The 24,456-nt window shown below is 32.5% G+C and overlaps 1 protein-coding gene across 1 annotated transcript; it reads left to right on the top strand.

The window, feature by feature from the left end:
- The first annotated feature begins 1,051 nt into the window (after nt 1-1,051).
- LOC137388363 (calcium-activated chloride channel regulator 1-like) lies at nt 1,052-23,761 on the top strand. The gene is made up of 12 exons (XM_068074850.1): nt 1,052-1,077; nt 1,701-1,752; nt 4,700-4,820; nt 6,092-6,246; nt 7,496-7,723; nt 11,389-11,522; nt 12,279-12,423; nt 13,784-13,987; nt 16,396-16,551; nt 19,252-19,372; nt 20,864-20,958; nt 23,639-23,761. Exons 1-12 carry the CDS (start codon nt 1,052-1,054, stop codon nt 23,759-23,761), a joined length of 1,560 nt encoding a protein of 519 aa, XP_067930951.1.
- Nucleotides 23,762-24,456: the final 695 nt, after the last annotated feature.

The raw sequence follows: 24,456 nt of genomic DNA on the forward strand, positions 1-24,456 counted from the left end.
AGAATGTCACCACCACCCACGGAAGTGCAATCAGCCAGCGAGTATGTGCTGTGGAAGCAGCAGAGGCTGGAAGAAGCGCATGAGGCTCTCAGAGAGGCGCATATGGATACTAGGAAGGCAGACCAAGAATTGCCACCGCTCTTCGCACCTGGGGATTGGGTGTGTTTGGTAAACAGGCGGCAGCGAAGGGGGGCAAAATCTAAGCTACAAGCCAAGTTGATGGGCCTTTACCAAGTCATAACCACTTGGCCCAACCCCACCTATGTAGCGGAAAGACAGGGCCAAACCTCGACTCAACATGAATCCAGGTTGAAACCCTATCATGCCTGTCTAGAAAGCTCTGGCCGCGCACCGGCGACGCTTGAGCCTCGAAGGTGGCCAAATATAAAAGGAGCACGAAGGGCTCGGCCCTCATGAAAAAGCTGCCTGCAACCTTGCAAAAGATTAATGGAGTTCTTTTCCCAAATGAGTCTAGCTGATAAGCTCGACGAAAGAGGATTCTACAGGTGACTCTACAGACCCATGCCGGAAAAGAAAACTTGCAAGAGGGTTCGAACTTTGGACCTTCTGCAGCACCTCCCCAAAGCAAAATTAGAAAGGAAATAAACCCTTCCCTTCTGGAAATCCCTGGTGAGTTAGCTACAAACCTGGACTCTGGACATCTAGCAATGTTTCCCCAAGCCGTGGAAAACCCCATCACTGCTACAGAAGATCTAAATCATTGTTCATCCCGTACTAGAAAAAAACCGGAACGATACGGTGATTGGGTCAATCAGACAATGAGAGAAGACGACAACCTAGCCACAGACCAGATGACTCGGGAGCTTAGTCCAGACCATCAAACCACTCTATTAGGACAGCTTCCAGCTGGTCCCCATATTCAGGCCATGCCGCGATAACTTCAAGAAGAAAAGAGACAGTTCAAAAAAGCAGCCCGCAGTACCGGAAACAAGAATCACTTAATCAAGAAACTAGCCGCTTGAAGCATCATGTTAAGCAGCTTGAGACGAGGGCCCGGCTGGTTGCTCCCCCCATGTTGTTTTATTAGATAATGCCTCTAAATGAGGGAAGTGTGTGGTGGATGCCGGGCAATGACGTTACATTTATTATTTTATTGTATGTGTTGTCTTTTTTATTTTATTGTTGTTTTACTCGTTGTGTTGTCACTTGTTGTCACTCATGTTGTTGTCTTATTTTAATGTATGTCCTTTTTATTATATTGTTGTTTTACTCATTATGCTATCACTTATTGTCACCTAAATTGTTGTCATACCAACGCACTAGCGATCCTATTTATTCACCTTGTTAGCCGATATTCTTACCGTTTGCTGTTAGCCGGAACAGGTGATGTTATTATATATAAAGTAGTGGGCTCACTTAGTTGAGCAGAGAAAAAGACCGTACACTCCTTGGCTAGTGGATTTCCTTCTCTAATAAAAAACAGAACGAAACCCCACACAATTTATTTCTGCATGTAATAGTCTAGATCGTGCCAAGTAAAAGCTGGCAAATTCCTTTACACTATTTTCAAAGTTACTCTTTGGATTCTTGCTTCAATGTGTGATGCTACAGAAACTCAGAAATTGTACCAATTGCACATTACTAGTATTAAAATACAAAAATAACAGCAAAGTTTTAATTGGCACAAAAAGTGAAAAAACCTGGTTCTACTCAACTTCCCTCTGACTTGTCGCCCTTAGCCCTGATGAGTCAGGCTATGAGGCAAAACCGCTAGCAGATCATGTGGAGAACGTATCCAATAATGGCTACCCCAACGGGCATATTTTTATGCTTTTTTATTGTCATTAACAAGAGTGTAATTGGGACTGCTGTACTGGCAATGTCACATGATGTTCTCACGTTAATTGAAAGGCCAATAAAAAGCTCAATATGAAACTTATCGTAGCCTATTTATGACAAACACTTCGGGTTTTACCGAAGACCCTGTGTCAAAAATAGATGCTCACTACTTTACAGTTTTGTTTCGGTTTAATCTAATTGGCAAGTCGTAATCTTATCATGTGACCCAATACTTTGCAAATAATTTCTACAGTATTTTTCGATTATCACAAGTGACCAACAGACTCATCATGATTATCAGACAATGATATGTACTCCTTCAAGCTAAGGCTAAAAAATTGAACAAATTTTTACAGTAAGTTATAGGATATCACTGCTAAAAGTGACAGCATTACAAGGACGATAAAACAAATGCATAAGAACAATGAACATGGTTTTATTGAATGCGTGAAGTATATTTGTGAAAAAATTTCAACGAATAAGTTTGCATGAAAGTGTAAACAGAAACCATCTCTCACAACTACATAACATTCGAGCTATTTTAGAAAGAGAATCTAAACTACGGCGGTCTCATGTGGCTGCAATTAACTGTTCGTTTTTGAGCTTTAAAGAGCTTGTAATCACATTTGTACATACAGTCAAACATGGATAACTCGAACTTCAAGGGACCGAGCAAAAGTGTTCGAATTATCAGAGCGTTCAAGTTATCAGAGCACTGTCACAAGTCCATATATTTACTTATTTATTAGTAGATACATGTACATATACAAACTATAATATAAATCAAAAGCACAAATGGCTTGTTTCAAATTAAATGCTTCTAATGTAAAGTTTAAAACGTTTTTATGAAAAAGTATAGAGAATTTTCTATCACTTGAGATTAGTTTGTTGTTTGAGGTGATGTTATTGCCAGAACGTTTTTCAGATTGGCATTGGCAAAACTTGATCGTTGTTGAAATGCTCAAAAGAAAAGACATTTTTTTCTTTTGGGGTTTTACCCACGATCAATTTTGCCGTTTTTTCTTGAAGTTTATGCAAAGATTATCTTACTTTACCTGGGATTCGTTAAGAGCAACACTCCGAGGCAGTTCAATTAGAAGTTTTACGAGGTTTTACGTACATTCTATATCACTCAAGTTTTTTTAATAGATACTTATTGAATGTACACACGTATTCTGTGTTTAGGTCAAACGATGAATAGTTTTTTGTAGCTCAGACAACGTTAAAGTTTAATTACAACAATTTTTAAGACGTTTTAAACATTCAACATTCCGACGTTGATTCAACACAGAATCAACGTCGGAAAACTATTCATCACGGGCTAGCCGGGTCACGCACTCAAGGAATTTCGCCACGCACATACAAAACAAAAACAACATGTGATTTTTGTTTTGTATGTGCGTGGCGAAAATCCTTGCGCGCGTGACCCGGCTAGCCCGTGCTACTCATCGTATAGCAGTATAAATCAAATTTGACCAAACCTTTAGAAAAGTCGTTGACAAAAATATTTTGCCGATGGTGGTAATAACGACGCTTATGAATTACGAAAAGATGAAGTTTACCTCTCTGGCTTTGAATAAAGTGATTTTCTAAAGCGATAACAACCGTTTCGGTAGCCGTTGGGCAAAAAAACAGTTCGAATTAACAGTGTTGAGTTCGAGTTATCTATAGCAATTTATTATTACGTGGGAACGGACCAAAGGAAATGTTCGAATTAACCATGTGTTCGAGCTATCCGTGGACGAGTTATCCATGTTTGACTGTATTTGGCACCTACTACACAACAGCGTAAGACATGGTGAATCTTTTGATACCAAACACTTGTAATGTGAATTTTATTGCAAGTCAACATTTAAGGTAGTTCATTGCTAGAGAGTAAAGACAGTGCACCAGACTGCAGCCTACAGAGTAAATAGCTCCAATGATGGCCTGCTAATCACATGTAGTATTGAATAGCGTCAATCAGTTATCTTGCCTTGCAAGTAAATGTAAGCTTGGGTGGATGACTCCTATGTATTCAGATATCAAGTTCTTGAAAAACCCTTTATAATATTAATACTGCTGGCAGTCATGATAAGGAAATAAAAGAGAATCTTGCTAATTTTCAGTAAGATCCGAACAGTAGCTTAAAACTAAGATTATACTTTAGTTTAGGCTCCATTGGATGCAGTTTATAGAAATAGTATAATACTATTATTATGCTAGTATAATAATAGTATAATACAATTGTTGTATTGTATATCTTAGGTAGCATAGAAAGCCTGCATCAAGTAACTGCTAAAAAGAATTATAGTAGAGTGCAAATAATAAATGTGTGATTTTTTAGTTGCTGGGTAATTTTACCAGATAAAAGTTTTAAAATCAAAAATATCCTGCCAAGCACTAGCATTTATTTTTGAAACTTTTCTGGTAAATATTATTAAAAACTTTCATCAGAAAAATGTGATCAAAAAATATTGCTTCGCAATTTAAAGATTTGTCAAAAAGTGATTTTTAAATATTCTTACTTCCGATTTCTAAACAAGGTTAGAGCTTTACAGGTTTTATGAGTTTAAAAAAAGTGAGACTGGAAGACTTAAATAAATTAACAGGTTGAAAAGCAGTAATTTTAAGCCAAAAATTACTGGTTTTTTAAGTTTGCTAAAAAGGACAAAAGTTTGCCTCGAAGGTCAAATTGTAGTGTTTTTACATGATAAATTTACTTTTATTTGACCAATAAACAGTTCTGCAGTAGCTATAGACTTTGTGACTATTCTATGATCATTTTGCTTAATGGTAAAACCAGAAAAAATAATATCATCTTAACCCGATGTATTTCAATTATAATTTGAGAATAGAAACAATCCTGCATACTCCATGTTGTTAATCAATTACTAATGTATGTTAATGAAACTTGCAGGTTATTAATTTCTGTGACTTTGAGGGGACAGGCATCACTCATAGCGTTCTCTCTGACAACTTGCAAATGAGAAACTGTGAGATAAGTGCATGGGAAGTTATGAGAACACTTGATGATTTCGGTGAGTCATTGCTGTTTTAAGATTTAAGCAAACATTTGAAAAAATGTTGACTAACAAAAATGCATTCAATAGTAAACTATTAATTAACTCACTTTTTCCAACTTATTTAAATCCAACATCATTTTTTTATACTAGTTTTACCAAAACACCAACAAAGTTATATTATTAAATTACAACTACACTAATGTAATTTGTTAGTACTTTAGCATAATGAACAAGCTTAAAATGTTTTATGTTTTTGCTGTGCTTTTACAACCTTCAAAATTTGACAAAAACTGTAAAGACTTTTTTTAAACGAAAAGATAAAAAAACAAAAACAGAAGCTTAAAGTCTAATCTAAAAGATTGATCATACATGTGTTTACTAAAGATTAGTTTTAATTATGCTTTATTGCAAAGTTTTAGGTCTCACCTGCCATAAAAGATGGCTGCTTGCATTGCTCTGCTTGCAAAAATACTTTAGACGAAGACGACTTTTTCTATTTAAATTTTTTAAGAAAACTAAATGATGGAGGACTCCCAACAAAGCTTTAACTTTATCGTACAATAAAAGTAATACAGAAACGCTAATCACAGGTTTCATTTTATCAGAGGTATTTGACAGAATGCTACACATTAGCAACAATTATAATCAACTAATACAAGAAGAACAAGCTCTAGCAACTTTAGATACTCGGAGTATTTGTAAGAAGTTTTTATTATTTGATCAAAAACTTTTAAAAGATTAAATAAATGAAATATGATGAACCAAGCTGCTGTTTTAAAAATATTTTCTCCAAAGTATTGTTCAAAACTTAAAAAGCCCCAAACTCTGGAAGCTAACTAAAACTTTGGCATGTGACAAAATTATTTGAAAAACTAGTTTTTGGTTTAAAAATACTAATAGAAGTCAGACTATCTTTTGCTAACCTTGCAAATTGTTGCAAACCTTTAGTTAAATATTCATTACCAGTATTTAAACACAGCTTTAATACATAAGATATTTGAGTTGTAATAACTGTTGAAATTCAGTAAATCTCATTAAGTTATCACTGAAAGTTGCCTTTCCGTTCTCAAGAATTTTGAAATTGTATTATATACCTTTTTATTTTTAACTTTCTTTGCGTCAATAAAAAGTTCAAACTTATTTTTAGACAGTAACTTTGAAGTGCTTTTGAGAAATATTTTTATCAATGATATGTGAAATCTATTGAAAAAAACACGTAACTTTGCATGTAGGTATAAGATTTGATGTGTGACACTATTAGTTACACCTTAGATTCTCTGTTGCAGATATAGACTATGGTCAAAACAGAGCACCTGATTTCTTCCCAAATACTGAATTTAAGGTAGTTCAGCACAAGCCTTTAATAAACACGACCAAACCTTTTGAAGGATGCAACCAGGATGTTGTTTGTCTTTGTATGGATGTGTCTGGGAGCATGTTGGTAAGAAACGTATTTTTAATTTCTTTTACTAAAACTCAATAGCTAGCAAGAAAATAGATTGATATATGGATAGCTTTATTAGAAAAACTCAAATGGTACCAGCTACTCCTCAGATCAACTCGAAATTACATCTACCTATTTCTTAAATAATATTTTAGTTAAGGCTTGATTAGGAATTTTCTTTGAAAAATATGTAATTTGTAAACTAATTTAAAAATCTTGGTTAAATACAAATTAATGCATGAACTCAGGATTTCTTCAACCTATAGATAAGTTACAGTATAGCATATTAGATGTATACTGGTTGTAAAAAGGTGGTTAAGATAAATTAAGTTAAAAACCTGAAGTATCAAAAAGGAGCAATGATTTATTTTGAATTCACATTAACCAGGAAAAAATATGTAAAAAAGCAGTAGATCATTAAAGTATATTGATAAAAGAAAATTCATGATAAAAGTGTGAGTTTCTAATACACATTTTTTTTTCAAACACAGTAAAGTATCATAACTGTAAATGCTTACCATACTAAAATTAAACTACTTTTAAATGAAATTTGGTTTAGTACATCATAAAACATTCAAATTAGCTAATGAAATAGATTAAAATTTTTTATTTAACAGACAAAAATATATTAAACACATTCAGTTGGTTTCAAAGTTGACAAAGTAACAAACTTTAAAAAAACTTCTAGAGATAGCTAATACTGGTCAGGAAACCTGAGACACAAAATTAAGTTTTTTGCATCAAAAGATTCAGTTAAAATACACAGTTAGAATACACAGCCAATGTTACCACAGTGCAATTATTGCAAACTGAAGGATTTAATCAAGCTCAACTTAAGGTTATGTTTGATTGGACAATATATTTTTTAAACTGACTTTTTACAAACAATCTACTCACTTGTGATGTTAAACGCAGTTAACAGAATCGCCTGACTAAAAACAAAAAATACCTTGAACATTATGTTTTTGTTATGAATGACAGCCAATAGTTCTGGCTGATGCAAAACTTTTTGACAGATTGTTCTGACTTCACCTAGGATAAGCTACCTTTTAGAAACACAGCTTTTTTCATGTTTAATTTTGTGTTTGACATAAAGTAATGACTTGCAATTGAATTTAGTTTAAAATAGTAAACTAAGTGGATTTCTTCAATTTCATCAAAGCTACAAAAATACAAACAAATCTAGAATATGTATAGTTTTTATCTTTTTTCCATTGTAAACCTATATTATAAATTTATTTATTAGAGGGAAGAAAGGATCATAGTGATGTCAGAAGCGGTACAGCTGTATATTCTGAGCTTTTTACGGAATGGGTCTGCGGTTGGTATAGTATCTTTTGCTAGCTATGACAGCTTACATGCTGATATGACAGAGATCACCAGCAGATCAGTAAGAGAAAGACTTATGAGCAATGTACCCACACAAGCTGGTGGTGGAACTAACATCGCTGATGGGCTGAACCAATGCAAGAAAGTAAGTTGTTTAAAAACAGCTCTAAACAGTTTTCAAGTTTCAATTTACCGCTTTAAACTTTTTGCTGTTAGGTGTGTTTAGCAATGTTCTCATGCTAGCAAAGGTTGTACACACTTTTTAAATTTATACATATTTGAAACCTTTAAGCATGCTTAAATTTATTTTCTGTAACATTAGCTTTGAAAACATGACTGTTCAGTTTTACGATTCTTTCATAATAAAATATGTTTGCCGAACAAAAAAGCACAAGGCTACAAAAGCTAAACAAGCTTTTCATTTCAGTTTGTTGAAGCAATAAAAGTTTTTTGTTAAAACTTTTTAAACATTTAGAAATTTTTATTCTATTGTAAAGTGTGAATCAAAGTAAGAGATCTGTAACAAAATTATAATTTAATACTATCCTAACTGGAGCAAGATTTTTAGCAGTCATATCACTACTGCCTTTTAGTTTCTCACCATTTTTGTTTGCTGTTAGAGCAGTAATTTAGGGTTTTCTTTGCACAAAAATGAAATCAGATAGTTGCCATTGTCAGTTATGGTCTAGATTTCTAAAAAATAGTTGGCAACAGCAGTGCTGTTAAATATTTTAAGAAATAATAAATATAAATATTTATGTTGCTGATAAATATTTTATTGCTGAAATATTTATTGATAGAAAATCACTAAGATCACTAAAATCACTAAATCATTTCGCGAGCAGTCAACTCTGCGAATTATTAAATTCCGTGAATAATTAGTTCTATTTTTTATCACAAGGGAGAATAACTACTGCATCAAATTGAAAACTAGTCGCTAGGCTAGTTTTTAATATAACTACTAAACGTAGGTGAGTTCCAAAATATTTTTAAAATCGTTGCCTAGGCTTTGAGCTAACACCATTGCCAATGCATCACATTTATTTACAAAATTATTCAAGGTTGTCACAAGATAGGCAGAATGGCGTCATAGCGAAAATAGCCACTAGGCAGAAGTACTAAACGTAGCCGAGTTCCAAAACTTCTTTAAAATCATTGCCGGGGTTCCGAGTTTTATTGCCATTGCATCAAACTTTACAAAATTATTCAAGGTTTTTACAAGTAGTTCAGCATGGCTTCATCATCGCAAAACAGCTCTCCTAGTCTTTATGCATTGAAATCAACTCCATCAATCTCGAATACCGAAGTTGAGGACGATCATGATTCTGATCTGGACATTATGGTATGTATTTGATGTGCTGAGCAGATACGTTTTTCTATTATTAACTGCATTAGTTAATTCTTTTGTTTAAAAACTGATCGCTTTCATTAAATACTTCAGCTATTGTTTTTGTACTTCCTTGACACTTGTTAAGATTTTTTTCTTTTTTGTGTTTACTGCAGATTGAGAATAAAACAACCTACTCCGATTACGAAAACTAGAGAGAAGTAGTAATATTCATCAAGGCAGGAATATTGGCAGAGAAGCAACCAGTCAACCTAGACCCCTTCATTGACAACAACTCCTTGATATCGCTGCAGCAAACATGATTAAATTATATATTTTATTTCATGTATAGATATATTATAATTTATTACAAACTTGAGTGTACAAATAAAATTTTACAAACGATGAATGGAGTAAATATAAACAGTTTAGTCTATATTGCGGTTGTCTAGAGCAAAAAAATTAAACTGATACTTTTGATAAGTGAATACTAGCGTGTAATGGCGCTCTCTGACTAGTTATTTTGGTAATAGCAGCTCTACATCGCTGTTACTGTCTTGGGTAGATGTTAAAGACGATTCTCTTGCTACTACATGGCTTGTAAGGAAGTTATCATCAGAACTCTCCTCGTAGCTTACTATTGCAAAGTTCTGCCGGCTGGCCAAAGATTTGTGCTCGTAAAGGCGTTTTTGCTCTTTTTTTAAATCAGATATATTCTCCTCGTAAGTAGCTGCGGTCACTTCTATCTGAATTTCCAGACTTCCCTGAATGATTCGTGATCTTCTAAAAATGACATACACCACCCTTGCAATCATTGTTCTTCCGTGTATGATGAAAAATCTCTCTCTCACACTAAAACAAATAGTGAATTGGTAGGAATGGAAAACATGAATATTGCGTTTTACCAAAGAACCAAAGTAAGATTCAACTAATTTAGTAAATGTGAAAAACTCATTACTTACCACAATATGTTGGTTCATCAAAGGCCTCCAAATCTGTGAATATTCGTGAAAACTTCTGAACGCAACAAAGAATTTATAGCTTAGTACGATCCACCTGTAGTTGTAAGCTAAATAGAAAACGGAACGCGCAATGCGCGCAGCGGCGCATGCGTAATGTTAACTCTATTGCTAGACGTAATAGAGTTAACTTTTCCTAGAGAGTGGCAGTTTTCAGCCGCGAATAAATTCATCCGCGAATATGCATGAAAAGACTATTTTCGCGAAATATAACTCCGCGAATAAATTCATCCTGTACGGTAATAGAAAATTTTTTGTTGGATATTTTGTAATCATAATAAGAAGTTATTTTCTATTTCATAGATGTCAGAATAACTTAAAGGTTGACTTGCAACAAAATTCACATTACAGTTATTTGATGAAAAGATTCACCATGTCTTACTCTGTTGTGTTGTAGTTGAACAATATGTAGAAAGGTGATTACAAGCTCTTAAAATCTAAAAAACGAACAGAAAATTGCAGCCCCACGAGACTGCCGTAGTTTGGATTCCCTTTCCAAAACAGCTCAAATGTGATGTAGTTGTGAGCGAAGGTTTCTGTTTACACTTTCATGCAATCTCATTCGTCGGAATATTTTTACAAATATACTTCACGCATTCGATAAAACCATATCTATTGTTCCTGAGCATCAGTTTTATTGGCATCGTAATGCTGTCACTTTTAGCAGTGATATCTTATAACTTACTGTAAAAGTTCATTGAACATTTTAACCTTACCTCGAAGGAGTACATATCATTGTCTGATAATCATGACGAGCCTGTTGGTTACCTGTGATAATCGAAAAGTGCTGCAAAAATTATTTGCGAAATATTGGGTCACATGATCAGATTAAGTCACATGATCAACCTTTAAGTTTTGACAAAGTAAGTCATGTGAATTGCTCTCTATAATAAGCCTTTGAACTTTTAGCGTTTTCTAGATAAATAAAACATACAATTGTTCCCCTTAGAAAACTACGAATAATTGGTCTAGCCCTTTAGCGACCGCGAGGTTACGATGGAAAAACCACTAGCGTACCAGCTAATAACTGGTGCGATTTGAGCTTTCGACATGACCGCATAGAAACTGCAGTAACTTACATCAAAGTTGTGGCAGTTACATAAATTGACATGCATAAAAAAGCTGAGAAATTTTTCTACAAGCTGATCCTTTTTCTATGTAGCTAGCTTGTAAATATTTACCAACAAAAGTCTCAATTTTCTGAAGCGATAAATTTTTTATTTTTGTACGTCATCTTTAATTGTGTTTTTTTAATTGATAAAGGCAATTGACAGTGTTGTCTAAATAATTCTTGCATAGATTCATAACTTCACAACAATTTGCAAAAAAAACTGGACGCCAAAGAGCATTGAAAGTGTAGATATAAGCAGTAGATGAGCAGTAGAAATTAAAAGAACTTGAAATGCAACACGTGAATGTGATTTGATGCAATTGTAAATGTAATGGCTTCTGTATTTGTTCAAGATACTACAACAATATACTCAAGGGAACACAAGGAACACCAGAATTCTTCTCCATAGCGATGGACAAGGAAACATAGGTGATGCTATCCAAGAAATAATTGACGAAGGAATTATTCTTGACACAGTCTTGTTTGAGTAAGAAAAACTAATTTTTTCCCTTTTCCGATTTAACCTATTCTGTTAATTTTTATGGTTTTCTAAATCTAACTAGCTGTGTTATCTACATTGAAAACAAACTATTTCAACTATCCATGATGCAGAAGCCTGTAATTTTCAACCAATTCAATCATTGAAAATATTACTTTTTAAAATAATATTTTCAATGATCTTTACTATAATAATAAGAGCTGTGTCTAATCTTTGGTCTATCTAAAAAATTGATATCTCACAAGACACTTTGATGGACAAAAATTATTCCACCAATGATGCAAATTCAGCTATAATGATTTTCAGCCAAGTGAGCTACTATCAGCATAAGTTACCATCATGGAATAATTGTACACATCTTTATTACACATTATGATATTTCAAAGCGCACAAGATTGCTAATGTACTAGTTTTAATAATAGCAGTAGTAATACTGACAGTCTTGTGCATCTGGAAAGATAGTAATTTATAATAAATATGTGCACACTTATTATTTAAATTAGTAAGGTAGTGTGAATCTTACCAATTTAAATTGGTAAGGCGTGACGCATATGGTTGCACACTTGGCTGGGAAACAAAATATCTGGGTTTGAGTGCTGCGCGGTACAATTTCTTCCTAATGCTGTTAGCATGGCTTCGAACAGATGGGCAGACAGATGCACATATGGGAACGGGTTTTGTAATAGTAAATAGTAGGACTCATAACAAAGAGCTTGATTACGATACCTATAATCATCCTTACAGTCAAGGAGGCTATCTGGCAGACAAAGCTGTTGAGACAGGAGGCAATCAGTATCTGGCAAGCGATGATTTTGGTCAAATTAATTTGCTGAGATTTTATGAAGAGACTGCTTCTAGGTATTGCAAAAAAGAGGAGAGAGAAGCGGTGGTGAGTTCACCTTGTGTGTCTAAAAACCATTAATGAGTGCATTAATTTTTACTAGAATAACATACCTATTCATCCGTTAGTGTTTCCAAAGACATGTGATGAAAGTTAAGAAAAAATATTGCACCTCATGAGAAACAAAGCCAGGTATGTGGATTTTCCACCAAGTGCGCTGCAATCTGCCTCACTCAACCACCATTCCCCATCTAAGAATAATTGTATACATAGGTATTACACATGAACGTTTTCTACGATTACCAAAATTGCCGATCTACTAATATTAGTAACATGGAACGATTCAATGCACAATTTTTGACAAATGAAAAATTTCAACCAATAATTGATTTAACTTTTAAACATTCATTGATGTGGGTACTTGCTGTCTCAGCTGTGCTTATCAGATTTTTCTGTTGGTTGATATAATTTTCTGAATATGAAATGTTTCTAATTCTAATAGAAAACCAATTTAAATTGAATGACCAAAGCATTAAAATTATTACCAATGAATAATTTCTTGTTACCAGAAACTAAAAACATTAATGTTGAAGACACACCTGTAAAACTTGTTTCAATTCTAAAAAAAACTTTCTACCATGACTTTAATACAGCTATCATTTATTCAGTTTTTGTTTACATGTGTTTTCAGTCTGTGAACTAAAAGTTTTTGGTTGAGAACCTTTTGTATCTGTCATCCATAAGCACTAGAAAAAGCCTTTGAGGTTTTTACACACAAGTTAGTTCGAATTCTATAGAGTTTCATTAAAAATCAAAATGATGACACTTGCTTCAATGTCTATGATTTGGTGACCAAGTGATTAACTGTATGGCCTTATCAAAAGAATTAGCTTTCAAGTAAGTGCAGCAGCATGTCTTGTTAACTAACAAGCTAATGCAATTATTTCTAGCCAAACCAAAACTATCCACAGTAAAACATTTTTATCTATTATTATTTATCATTTTTTATTATTTTTAAAACCTCTTTATGTGTGCTCAAGCTTACTCATTTACTTCAGCTGGCAAAAAAACGATGTGCATCAATTTCTGCTTTAGAATGTTTGTCAAAATGATGACTTCCAATGAACCAACCATTTACATGCAGCTAACCTGGCTTAAGTTTCTAGTGATTAACATAATTTTATTCGGCGACTACAATCAGAACTTTGCATATGATCTGAGATATTTAAAAAAAACATTCACATGCATTTGTTGCCACATTGAGGATGTAACTGCCAGTTTAGTGAGGCTGGTTTTAACTTAGTTTAACAATTTTTTAAATGTATTTTAGTGATTAGACATGGCCATCTATATCATAAATTTAACAAACTATTTTTTCATACAAGTTTATTTAATTCCTACTTTTCAGGTTAAGAGTGAACAAGTAGTGATCAAATCTGGACAGTCCAATTACCATGGTATTGCTTACTTTGATGCAACAATCGGTATGAATACCAAACTGGTTTTTAAAGCAGATGTTGATGTACAAGTAAATGTTTCTGCATATCTAAGTGCAACTGTGACAGAAGACTCCAGAATAAAGGCTGTAACTATTACTATTGAAGATTTGGTGGTAAGTTAAAACATTGAGATTCATAAGCAAAACTGACTAAAAGTATAAAGAAATAAACAAAAGTAAAGTTGGGTATAGATAGCTAAGTGTGCAGAATAAAATTTCAGTAAATGATTAAACAGGATAAAACATAGTGGGTTGTAAAAGGCTTTTAATGAAACCAAAACCTATTTCTTAATTATTCCTCTTATTTCCTAGAAAAGTGTAAATACTGCTTTCAGCTAATATATTCCTAAAAAATTTAGTAATGATAAACTTAATATGAACCAAAAAAACAAAATAAAATTTCGGAATATGTCAAATTAATAATAACAATTCGATGCATAGAAGTGTGTGTATGTTGAAAAGGTTGCGGTTTCAGCAGAAGATATCCCTAAAAATTTTGAATACAACAATACTGGTAAATACTGGTACCAAAGTAAAAATGACATACTGAGCTGTCTTTTTTGAACTAAAGAGAGAGAGAGAGAGAAAGAGAGAATGTAGAGGCTATTCCTACTCGAGATAATACAATTTTCCGTGTGAACAGTTTTTACTGATTTAGCAATTGAACCTTGCAAAAAATTGGAAAATGAAGTTCAGGCAAAATGATAAAGCGTCATGTTTCATAGAGTTTTTAGAGTTTTAATTAATAACTCTTTGAAACTCTCTCGTGTTTCATATAATTAATGAAATTTACATTATTTCGTCTTTTAACATATAATTTGGAAAAAAGTTAAAGGTTTTGAATTGTAAGATTCTTTGTGGATTGATAGTTAGACAATTTGATTGCAAACCTGCGGCTGCAATAATCTCGAGTTCCAATCCAGCAGTATGCGAGAGTTTAATTCCAAGATTTTAATAGCTATTTCCGGACAGACAGAAATCTAAACAGATGAAGACAGATAGATGACAAACTTTGCAAAACATATATGAATATATATACATTTATGAATTAGTAAATAATTAGATAGTGTATATACTTATATTTTCCAGCTACTGTCAGTTTCTTGCTTGCGTAATCATCAGACTGTAGACTTCATATACACACATATATATAGCTATAAATCTATGTATATGTATATAAAACTGTTTCCTCACCCTGGATACCCCGTATGGGTGGTAAACTCTGCCCTAACTCGAGTCTCCTACCAGAGACCTAGGAGTTTGAGCACTCGCCTCAAGATCTTAGCTGTTCCCAATAGCGCACTTTTCTGCAACTCACCTGAATTGATTGTTGTTGGTGTTTGGGCAAGCCACATTTTATGCGCCGGTGTTATTGCGCCCAGTGCCTCAATGACTACTGGGATTACAGTTGTTCTTACATTCCAGCATCTTTCAATCTCTTCTCAAAGAAGGAGATATTTCTCTACCTTTTACTTTTCTTTGCTAGTTATATTGTAGTCATTGGGTACTGCTATATCTATTATAGTAGCCCTCTTGTTTTCCTTGTCTACCGCGACTATATCTGGTTGGTTTGCTAGGACATGCTTGTCAGTTCAAATGTAGAAGTCCCAGAGAATCTTAGCGCGGTCATTTTCATTGACCTTACCAGGAGCTTCCACCATTGTTGTGGTTTATTAAGGCCATACTCATCACATAGACTTCTATACACAACACCTGCGACATGATTATGCCGCTCAGTGTATGCGTTTTCTGCTAGCTGCTTGCATCCACTGATGCAAGTGGATGCAAGCAGCTTGCATCCACTTGCATCAGTGTTGGAATAGGTTTATGTTAATTATCTTTCTTTCAGGTTGTTGTTTTACTTTGGGGTCACAACAGGTCTGTTTCGTGCTAGTAAACTCTTCAGGTGACTTTTGTTAAATGGCTGGTGGGATTGCCTCTCCTGGTGTTGTCGGTGTGTTTGTAGCTACAAACACCACCAACAACACCAAGAGAGGCAATCTCACCAGCCATTTAACACAAGTAACCTGAAGAGTGTACCCGCACGAAACAGACCTGTCGTGACCCCAGAGTAAAACATCAATCTGGAAGAAAGATAAGTAACATTAACCTATTCCAACACTCTAGTTATATATATTTATATATATATACATATATATATATGCACATATATATATACACATATATATATAAATACACATATATATACACATATATATAAATATATATATACATATGTATATATACATATGTATATACATATGTATATATATACATATATATATATATATATATATATATATATATATATATATATATATATATATATATATATATATATGCATGTATAACTGACATGGCAGATATTTTTAACTTTTGTTGCTTAGATTTTCTAGCACATATAACATTTCAGGAATACAACCTTTCAGCAACAAGTGGTAATATTTCCTCTTTGTTTAGTTTCCCTGTAGAAGAAAAAAAAAATCATTTACTTAAGCTCTCAAATTACTTTCTATGTTTAGGATGAAAGCATAAACTATACCATCACTAAAAGAAATCCAAACCTAGATGCCTTAGTAACAGTTACTATAACATCTGCTCCAGTCCCGGGAGTCGAAGCCCTGCAAATCCTTCACAAGGTCAATTCAAGAACATTCGAATTTGGGCCATCTACACAAGTAAGGTTTGATAAGTAATAGACTAATATTCATATTCATAGTAATACATGAACCTATAAGATATATAAAAACTAAAATAACGTTATAAAAATTGGCTGTAAAAGAAACCTTTACATAAGTTGGGTGTTACAGAAAAATTTATAAGGGTTGGTAGTCCACGAAAATTTTTCTAGTTGTTGGTTTTCAAAAAGGACTTTAACCCTGTGGTGCCTGGTGTCCCATATTTGGCACACCAACTTTGAACCAAAACTAAGCCCATCAGCAATGTGAAATGGTCCTTTTTTCCTTGTTGCATGGATGGGTGGGTCTTCTTTGTTATGGCACTACATTTTATAATGATTGGTTACCATACTAAGGCTCCTTTCTTAGTTCTTGAAGTCGGCCATTTTCTCGAAAGATTTGTACCTGTGAACACCCTGATATTCTTCTCTCCCATTCACCAGTTTCAAGGTATGTATTAGAACAATTGTGGTTTATTACATTAGCATATGCTTTACTTTTTCAGTCTATCATAAATTTGTCTCAGAAATAATATATTTAATATGTTTAACAATTAGAGAAATGTAGATGTGTCAAAAATGGCACATTGGGAATTACAAGTCACTCAATATTCCAATGTGAGGCGGCTTAGTGAATTACTAAAACAGCCATTCGTTACTAGAGTATTACTGACAACTGAAAAACAGATATCATAAATCTTGAAAGGCTGTTGTGCAACCATTTACAAGACAGTGTAATATTAATTTCCTTTTTTATCTAATATTTAGATTCTAATGACAGACAAAGAAAAGTAACTCACTGTTCAGAATGTGCAGGAAATAATTGATGGGGATGAAAGTGACTTTGGAGAGTTTGAAGAAAGTGATGATCAAGATTTTTTACCCGCACGAGATCAACCAAACGTATCTGTAAGTTTCCGTTTGAAATGATGCTAATGAGATGTGCATACATGTATTACAAACCCACATGTAGGTTGCATGTACACATAAAATGGCTTTCAATTGTACTGCAGATCAAAAGTTCGTTTCAATTATAATGCAGATCAAAATTGTAGTGAAAAAATTTTTTTATATTTGCTAATGCAAACAATGCTGCCATCAATAAATTGTAGGATGACAACTCGAGTGGCGAGGAAGAAAGCAATCTCTTATTGAATGAATTGGCAGTACCTGAAGCACGCAAACAAGACAAAAGCGTTCAACAAAGCCGACCTGTTAACAGGTTGAGGAAAAAATATTTTGTTGCGCCTGATGTAGAGTATGCAGGTCTACACACAGCACCACCTCTAGATATTGTCACTCCCCTACTTTATTTTCAAAAATTCATTGGTATTAGCATGATAGCAACCATTGCTGAACAAACAAACTTGTGCAGTGTGCCGATGGCAAGAGCACTGTACAGTGCCAGAAGTGCAATGTCCTGCTCTGTCTAAACAAAGACAGAAACTGCTTCCGGGCATATCATCTTTAGTTGGTGTTTAATTATATTTTTCTTACATGTGTGTGTGTTACTTATTATTGTCATTAGATTATTACTTTGTAATGTACATGTATGTTTTTGTTCACAGTAGAGCTGGTTTTTTATTATTTGTTTACTATGTATTCGTCTATTGAAAACTATTATTATTATTATTGTAAATGCTATTATTATATTAATGTATTATTATAATTTTAATTTTCTTCGGTAAGTATTTGCATTGAAAGTGTTCATAACATGATCTCTGTGTTTATTTGGCATATCTGATTAGTTGTATTTATTACCCAATGTTCCAAATTTGGCACATTAAAAAAAATGCACAAAAAACAACTCTGTTCTTATAATGACATGTGGTATGGTTAAAGGGTGTCTAAATAGTCTGAAAGGCAGGAAAAAAAAATTTTTTATAGCATTATTTCTAGGTCTGGGTACCACAGGGTTAAAAAAGTTGGCTGTAAGGGAGCAGTTGAACACCATGTTGGTTTGTAAAACAAAGCGTTTGCTGGCTGTGCATAAGAGGCTAAAAGCAAGCCCAATGCAAATGTTTTTTGGAATAAAAAGTTACAACTTTTTATTTAGAGTAAATTCAAATTAAAGACTTTCTCACAAACTTTCAGAGACCACACTCCATGATGATTTGAGCTATTCAGATTAGATTGTAATTAAAATTCTAAACAAGTAAATTAAATTTTTTAAGGGATTGGAAAGCGTCAGCTGGTCTTGTTAAGTCAACCTAGGTAAAAAGAGATGAAGGTATAAATATATTGAGGTATACAATGTAGAGGGCATGATGTTATGGATATATAAAAGTATATATATTAAATGATTGCATTATCTAAGTTTTTTAAAGTCGCAATGTTACTTGATTATATTTTTACATGGATACATGGTAATATCGTTAAAATGGTAAAAGGTCAAGTAGTTGGATAGTTTAACGGTCAAAAGGTGATAAGGCTATTAGTTTTAAAAATTGAATGACTGAAAGTTTTTATGTGTGCAGCTGTAATGGCCAAATTGTATACAATATGGCTAGAGACCGATTTTACTACGCCACAGCATTAAAGGGTAATTGCGTAAAGCATCCGTCGTAAAAGATATATTGGTTTTCTAAAACGATTTAAATTTTAAATTTAAATTTTTTTTAAACTAATGACTGTTACTTGCAGCAATATACGTAAATCATGAATAAACTGCTTACTTTAATTCAGCATCTTCTAATTTTAGCTCATATCTTACATTGGGGTGTTTCAAGGATTTTCTCCGGTTTCTAATCTTCAAGTCGGTGTAATTCTGGAAGACCCGACCGGCACGCTGACTGATATACCACATAGTGATGATGGAACAGGTAATTATTACTAACCCAAATATCATTCCTTACTTAACATATCCATACTGAATTTCTTCAAAAGTCTTAGAATGACAATAATGCCCAGGCTCACAGTGAGGACAAACTAACTTACATGTACTCAGCAACGCTTGAGTTAGTTTTGCGTTAAACCTATTTTCATTATATGTTCTTCTCTTTTATTCACTAAATAGAACAATAGCGAACTGTTTATTTTTTATTTAACATTTTGCTTTATATGGCATATGTATCTCCTGAAATACATACTTGGTCTGAATACAGCACTTTCCTGTAAATTTGAGCTTGTTTGTAGATTTATGAGAGCGGTACATGCAACCAATGAAGTTACATAAGATACAAATTGATTAATGTAAAAGATCTAATAATTTTGTAATATGTTCAAGTATGCTCTACAAAAATGAACAAAAATCCAAAATCTTTGATATGCAAAACAGTTTTTATTAAATTTGGGTCAATACTTAGCATAAAGGTGTTTTTTACAGTTAAATTTTATTTTCAATCAAGGAATATCAGCATTACCTAGATCACCAGTGAATTAGTGAATTTATAGCACAAGTAACAAAGGTCATGAATCTACAGAAACAGACTTTTAATAATCATTTTTAAATGATCAAACTAATTAAACCATTACAAAAAGTAACAGATTAAACCCACATCACCTGCTAGCTTTTACAGATGAGCCATTTTCAACAGATATTTGGTCATTCTAAATTGCAACAGCTTTCGTTCAAATTTTTTCTCTAGTAAACTTCTTAAAGTTTAATGTGGGTCTCACATAAATTATTCTTTACAGTGTTTGATGTTTCATAATTGAATTACATTAAACAGATTATCAATGATTTTGTTAAGGTTAACTTTGGTAGGACATAATGTAATAAATCTCAAAAATGTCATTTCCATTAAAAAAAGAATTTTTTTTGCCTAAAGGTATTTTGAAACTTTTACTGTAAGGCCAGTAGTTGAGCCTTATTTTAAGCAATTTCGGATAGTTATACATCATAATAATTTTACACATAGCAATAAGTATCTCTACTATTTTGGAAAATATCCCTACTGAAGACATGTGGCATCCCTACACCACACCCACTCTAACACAGAGACGCTCTTAAATACAGACGATCAAAATATCACAATAGCAACTGGTTAAATTAATTAAAATTTCCTGAAAAAACATAAAAAATTACTAAAACTTTAAAAATTAGAGCAAAACTATTTTTTCTGCTGATCAAAATTAGAAAATTTAAGTTATATGTTAAATGACTGCAAGTACTATTAGTTTGAGGTTTCATTTCAGTTTGGACAACTTTTTGAAACTGGAACCGTTTTGAGCATTTCCAGTTGGCTTTTTCAAAACGAAAAAAACATTTAAAGGAAATGGGCTGTTAATTTTTACAGATTACTTTATGCACAGCTTTTAGTGATTCTAAACAATTCTGTAATAAAACATTCAAAGCGATACTTTTGTTTTAGGGATGGACGCTGTTCCAAATGATGGATTTTATACCGGAGCTTTAGGAAGTCACAACATTATTGGACAGTCCGATTATAGCTACTATGGACTAGATGTAAGTGTTTGTTATCGTATTCTTGTTGCATAAACATGAAAACCATAAATAATAGACAAAAATAAAATATTTTTTGTGCAAAAAGAGTTGTTATACTTCTTACAAACCTCATTTCTAGAGTTGAACTTCTTTTAGTTTTGAAAATTTTCTTTTACTAGAAAACAGCGTAAGAAATATTTTGATACAATTTACATAAAGTTTTTTTGTTAAACTATCTTTTAGTCAAATGAAATTCTGAAATTAGCTCTGCAAAAATCTCAAAGCTGCCCAAATATGTGGTAAGATATATAAGATCATTTGACTATTTGAAAAAGAGGGGCATAACTTTCCTAGCTAACCATCTACAATTGTATTTTGCTTCCCATGCAATTGGACAGTTTTTAAAGTAATTTCTTTATACCAGAATTACGTTTTCAGTTTAGTCTAAACAAAAGAGTTCAATGGTTGTACAAGTTTAGTTACCTACTAGCATTCTCTGCCAGATATTAGTTGTTTCCTATAATTATGTGGGTAACAATTCTACGCCCCAAAACCAGCTAGTCCACATTATCAAGTTGCCCAAACTAATGATTCAGCACTGAAGAAGAATACCCAACAATCTTTTTGATTCAGTGGTAGTACTAAAGAAAGCTTCAAGCATTTGCATGAGACTTGGCTTTCAGTCTAATTTCAATTACCTGAATCGGTCTAATAGAAAACAGAAACAACTTTCCTTGCAACCAATTAATTTTTATGCTAGGAAATGACTAAATATTTGTCCAAATGAAAAACTGACCATAGTGCTTGCAAGATGTGACAACTTTTGCCAAAAGTAGGTATAAAGAAAATGCCAAATTAAATAGTATAAATCTATATATACAATGATTTTAAAACAGCAAATAAACAAATGCTTAAAGTAATTTTCAGCAGCCTCAAAAATGAGACACACAAAAGAGATTGACCAAAAAATAAGTCTAATGGGGTTCTACCATTATCTTTTTAAACATAAATGCTTCGCTGGTCGAGTCGATCTTTTATGTTTGCAAAATTAATATGTTGACAGTTTTAAAAGCTTGCTTTTTAATATGGTCTGATGAAAACTGTTCCAATACTGTAAATTAATCATCGGAAGTTAAGTGCTACTAATTTCTGACAGTTTTATCTACCCAGAAGCATCAGATGATGTTGCAGAGGAGCACTGGCTTATTTTCTGTTCCTTTTACTATTGTTAGTAACAACTATGAGCAAGCTCTGAGTCCAATGTGTTACTACTACGACTAGTTTTAGCATTAATGTTGTCATCGCAGTTGCGACTATTTAAAGTGGAAAGATGATAAATGCTGTCACTATTGCTAGCTGTTAGAATTTTCTTATTACAACTACATGTATCTACTGGTTGGAAAGCCTCTGTAGCTGCAACACAGCTGGAGTGATTTGTTATTTTGTGATCTACTGTCTATAATCTTTTTATATTGTATTATATGTGATCCCATTACAATATTACTAATCTACTAAGATAGAATTTAATTCATAGCTTTAATATGTTTTGGAACATGGATAGCATGTAACATAATTAGGATAGTTGGCATTATTTGTTAAAAAAAATAAATATATAAAAGTTCCTTTTTGATTCGTGAAAAATTTCTTTGCTTTTCCTTTTTAATAAATTTTTTTCTATGTGTAGATTTTATTAGTACAACTTTTCTAATGTAATCATAATGTATAAAAAAAACCACTTTTGGCAGACTATCCGTGTAACATGCCAGTTTTTAATTAGTTGATTAACGCAAGACATACTAACTTACATAAAAACTGGCATATTATTTTATTTCAAAGTTCACCAATTTATGATTTTGTAGCTATGAAATATAGAAACATAAAAAGCATACGCAACTATATAAAATATAGCTTTAAAAAATCATAATATATCTTTGAAAAAAGTAGGTTTTTAGAAAGTTTAAACTTTCATACAATGTACCTTTAAACAGTAAGTATGGTAAAATTGAAAAAATAATACTTTACTATTTTTCATCACCAAAAGTTAGATGTTGCAAAAATTTTACAAAAATTGATATCGTTTTTTTGCTATAAGAAGTTCTTTCTCCCACAAAATTCTGTTTTATGTATTTGATAGAGCATGATCTATTTTTCCACTAAAAAGTGTAGTCCACTATCTGGAAAAGTAATATCATCAAATCTTTGCGCAAAATTAATGCTTAAAAATGACAAGAAAAATATTGAATGTAAAATATTCTTTTTTGGTAAGTTAAAACAATAGGTTGACGAAAGTTGTTAATATAATCTGTTCTTTTTAAATACGTGGTCAAAACAAGTTGTTAGTTTTTAAAATACACAAAATAAAAAAACTATCATAAATATTTTGCAAAAAAATTGACAGCATTAGGAGGTTTTTCAGCTTTTTATAGCTGTTACCTTTATTCAAATATTTTTCTTTCATAAATTGAAATTTAAAACCAAATTTTTACTGAAAGTTTGCATTGCAAAATTCTGGCAAAGATGTATAAAAACATTTTTTATGATACTGGAAACTGTTCGTTTAGCAGGGAGCCTTTTTATAAATTTCTTTCACCTTCTACCCAGTTGTGATCAGATTTGTTGATCAAACAAAATTTTAAAAATGTACACACCTAGGCTAAATCATTTTGAAATTGCAATAATAAGTAAAAATTAATTTTGACAGATTGGCATATCTGGAGAAGGAGTTCTTCCTGAACAAGAATATGTGGGAAGAATTCAAAAGCGATGCACTCAGTGTAACAAGCTTGGCACTGTGTCCAGATCTCTCACAGGTAAAAGGTTCTGAAGAATCTAAAGTTTGTTAAATAGTTCTTTTATAGTTGGTAGCACATAATGAGCTATTATGTTGGGCTAGCAATAATAACCAAAAAACGTTTAAACTTTAAGCTAGAAATTAAAAATATTTTTTTACTACTATAGAAGTTTAGCAACATGAGTTTATGTGTTAGTCTAAGCCTACATTTTACTGTGTGTGTTTGTTTGGCAAAATTATTGTTACAATTGAGCTACTGTAGCTTTATATTCTTAAAAAAACTACAATTTTGAAAAATACATCAAAAAAAAATTTAAAATGTTTTTATTCTAAAGCATTACGTTTGGGCTATGACAACACATTGTCAAAGTCTCATAGCATTATTACTAAAAATCAGGGCATAATCATTTCACTATGTTCATGTATTACTAATATTTTATCTATGATTTTAGAAGTTTGAACAAATATAGCTTTTGATTTATGGCATTTATCAAAGGTAAACTGGTGACATCTAATGAGCCTAAAAACCTCTCTTAAAATCAGAACAATTTTAAATACTGGTAGCCAATCATAAAAAACTGTTGAAATTAGTTTATGGAAATAAAGTAAAAGTTTAATTTGCTATCTGTTATGTTTCATCAAAAATTTTATAAATAATTATTTTAATTAATTTTTACAAGTTTGTTAAATCTATTACACACAGTGCAACACTTTTCGCATCAGAATTT

This window comes from Watersipora subatra, chromosome 2, assembly GCF_963576615.1.
Source record: "Watersipora subatra chromosome 2, tzWatSuba1.1, whole genome shotgun sequence".
NCBI lineage: Eukaryota > Metazoa > Bryozoa > Gymnolaemata > Cheilostomatida > Watersiporidae > Watersipora > Watersipora subatra.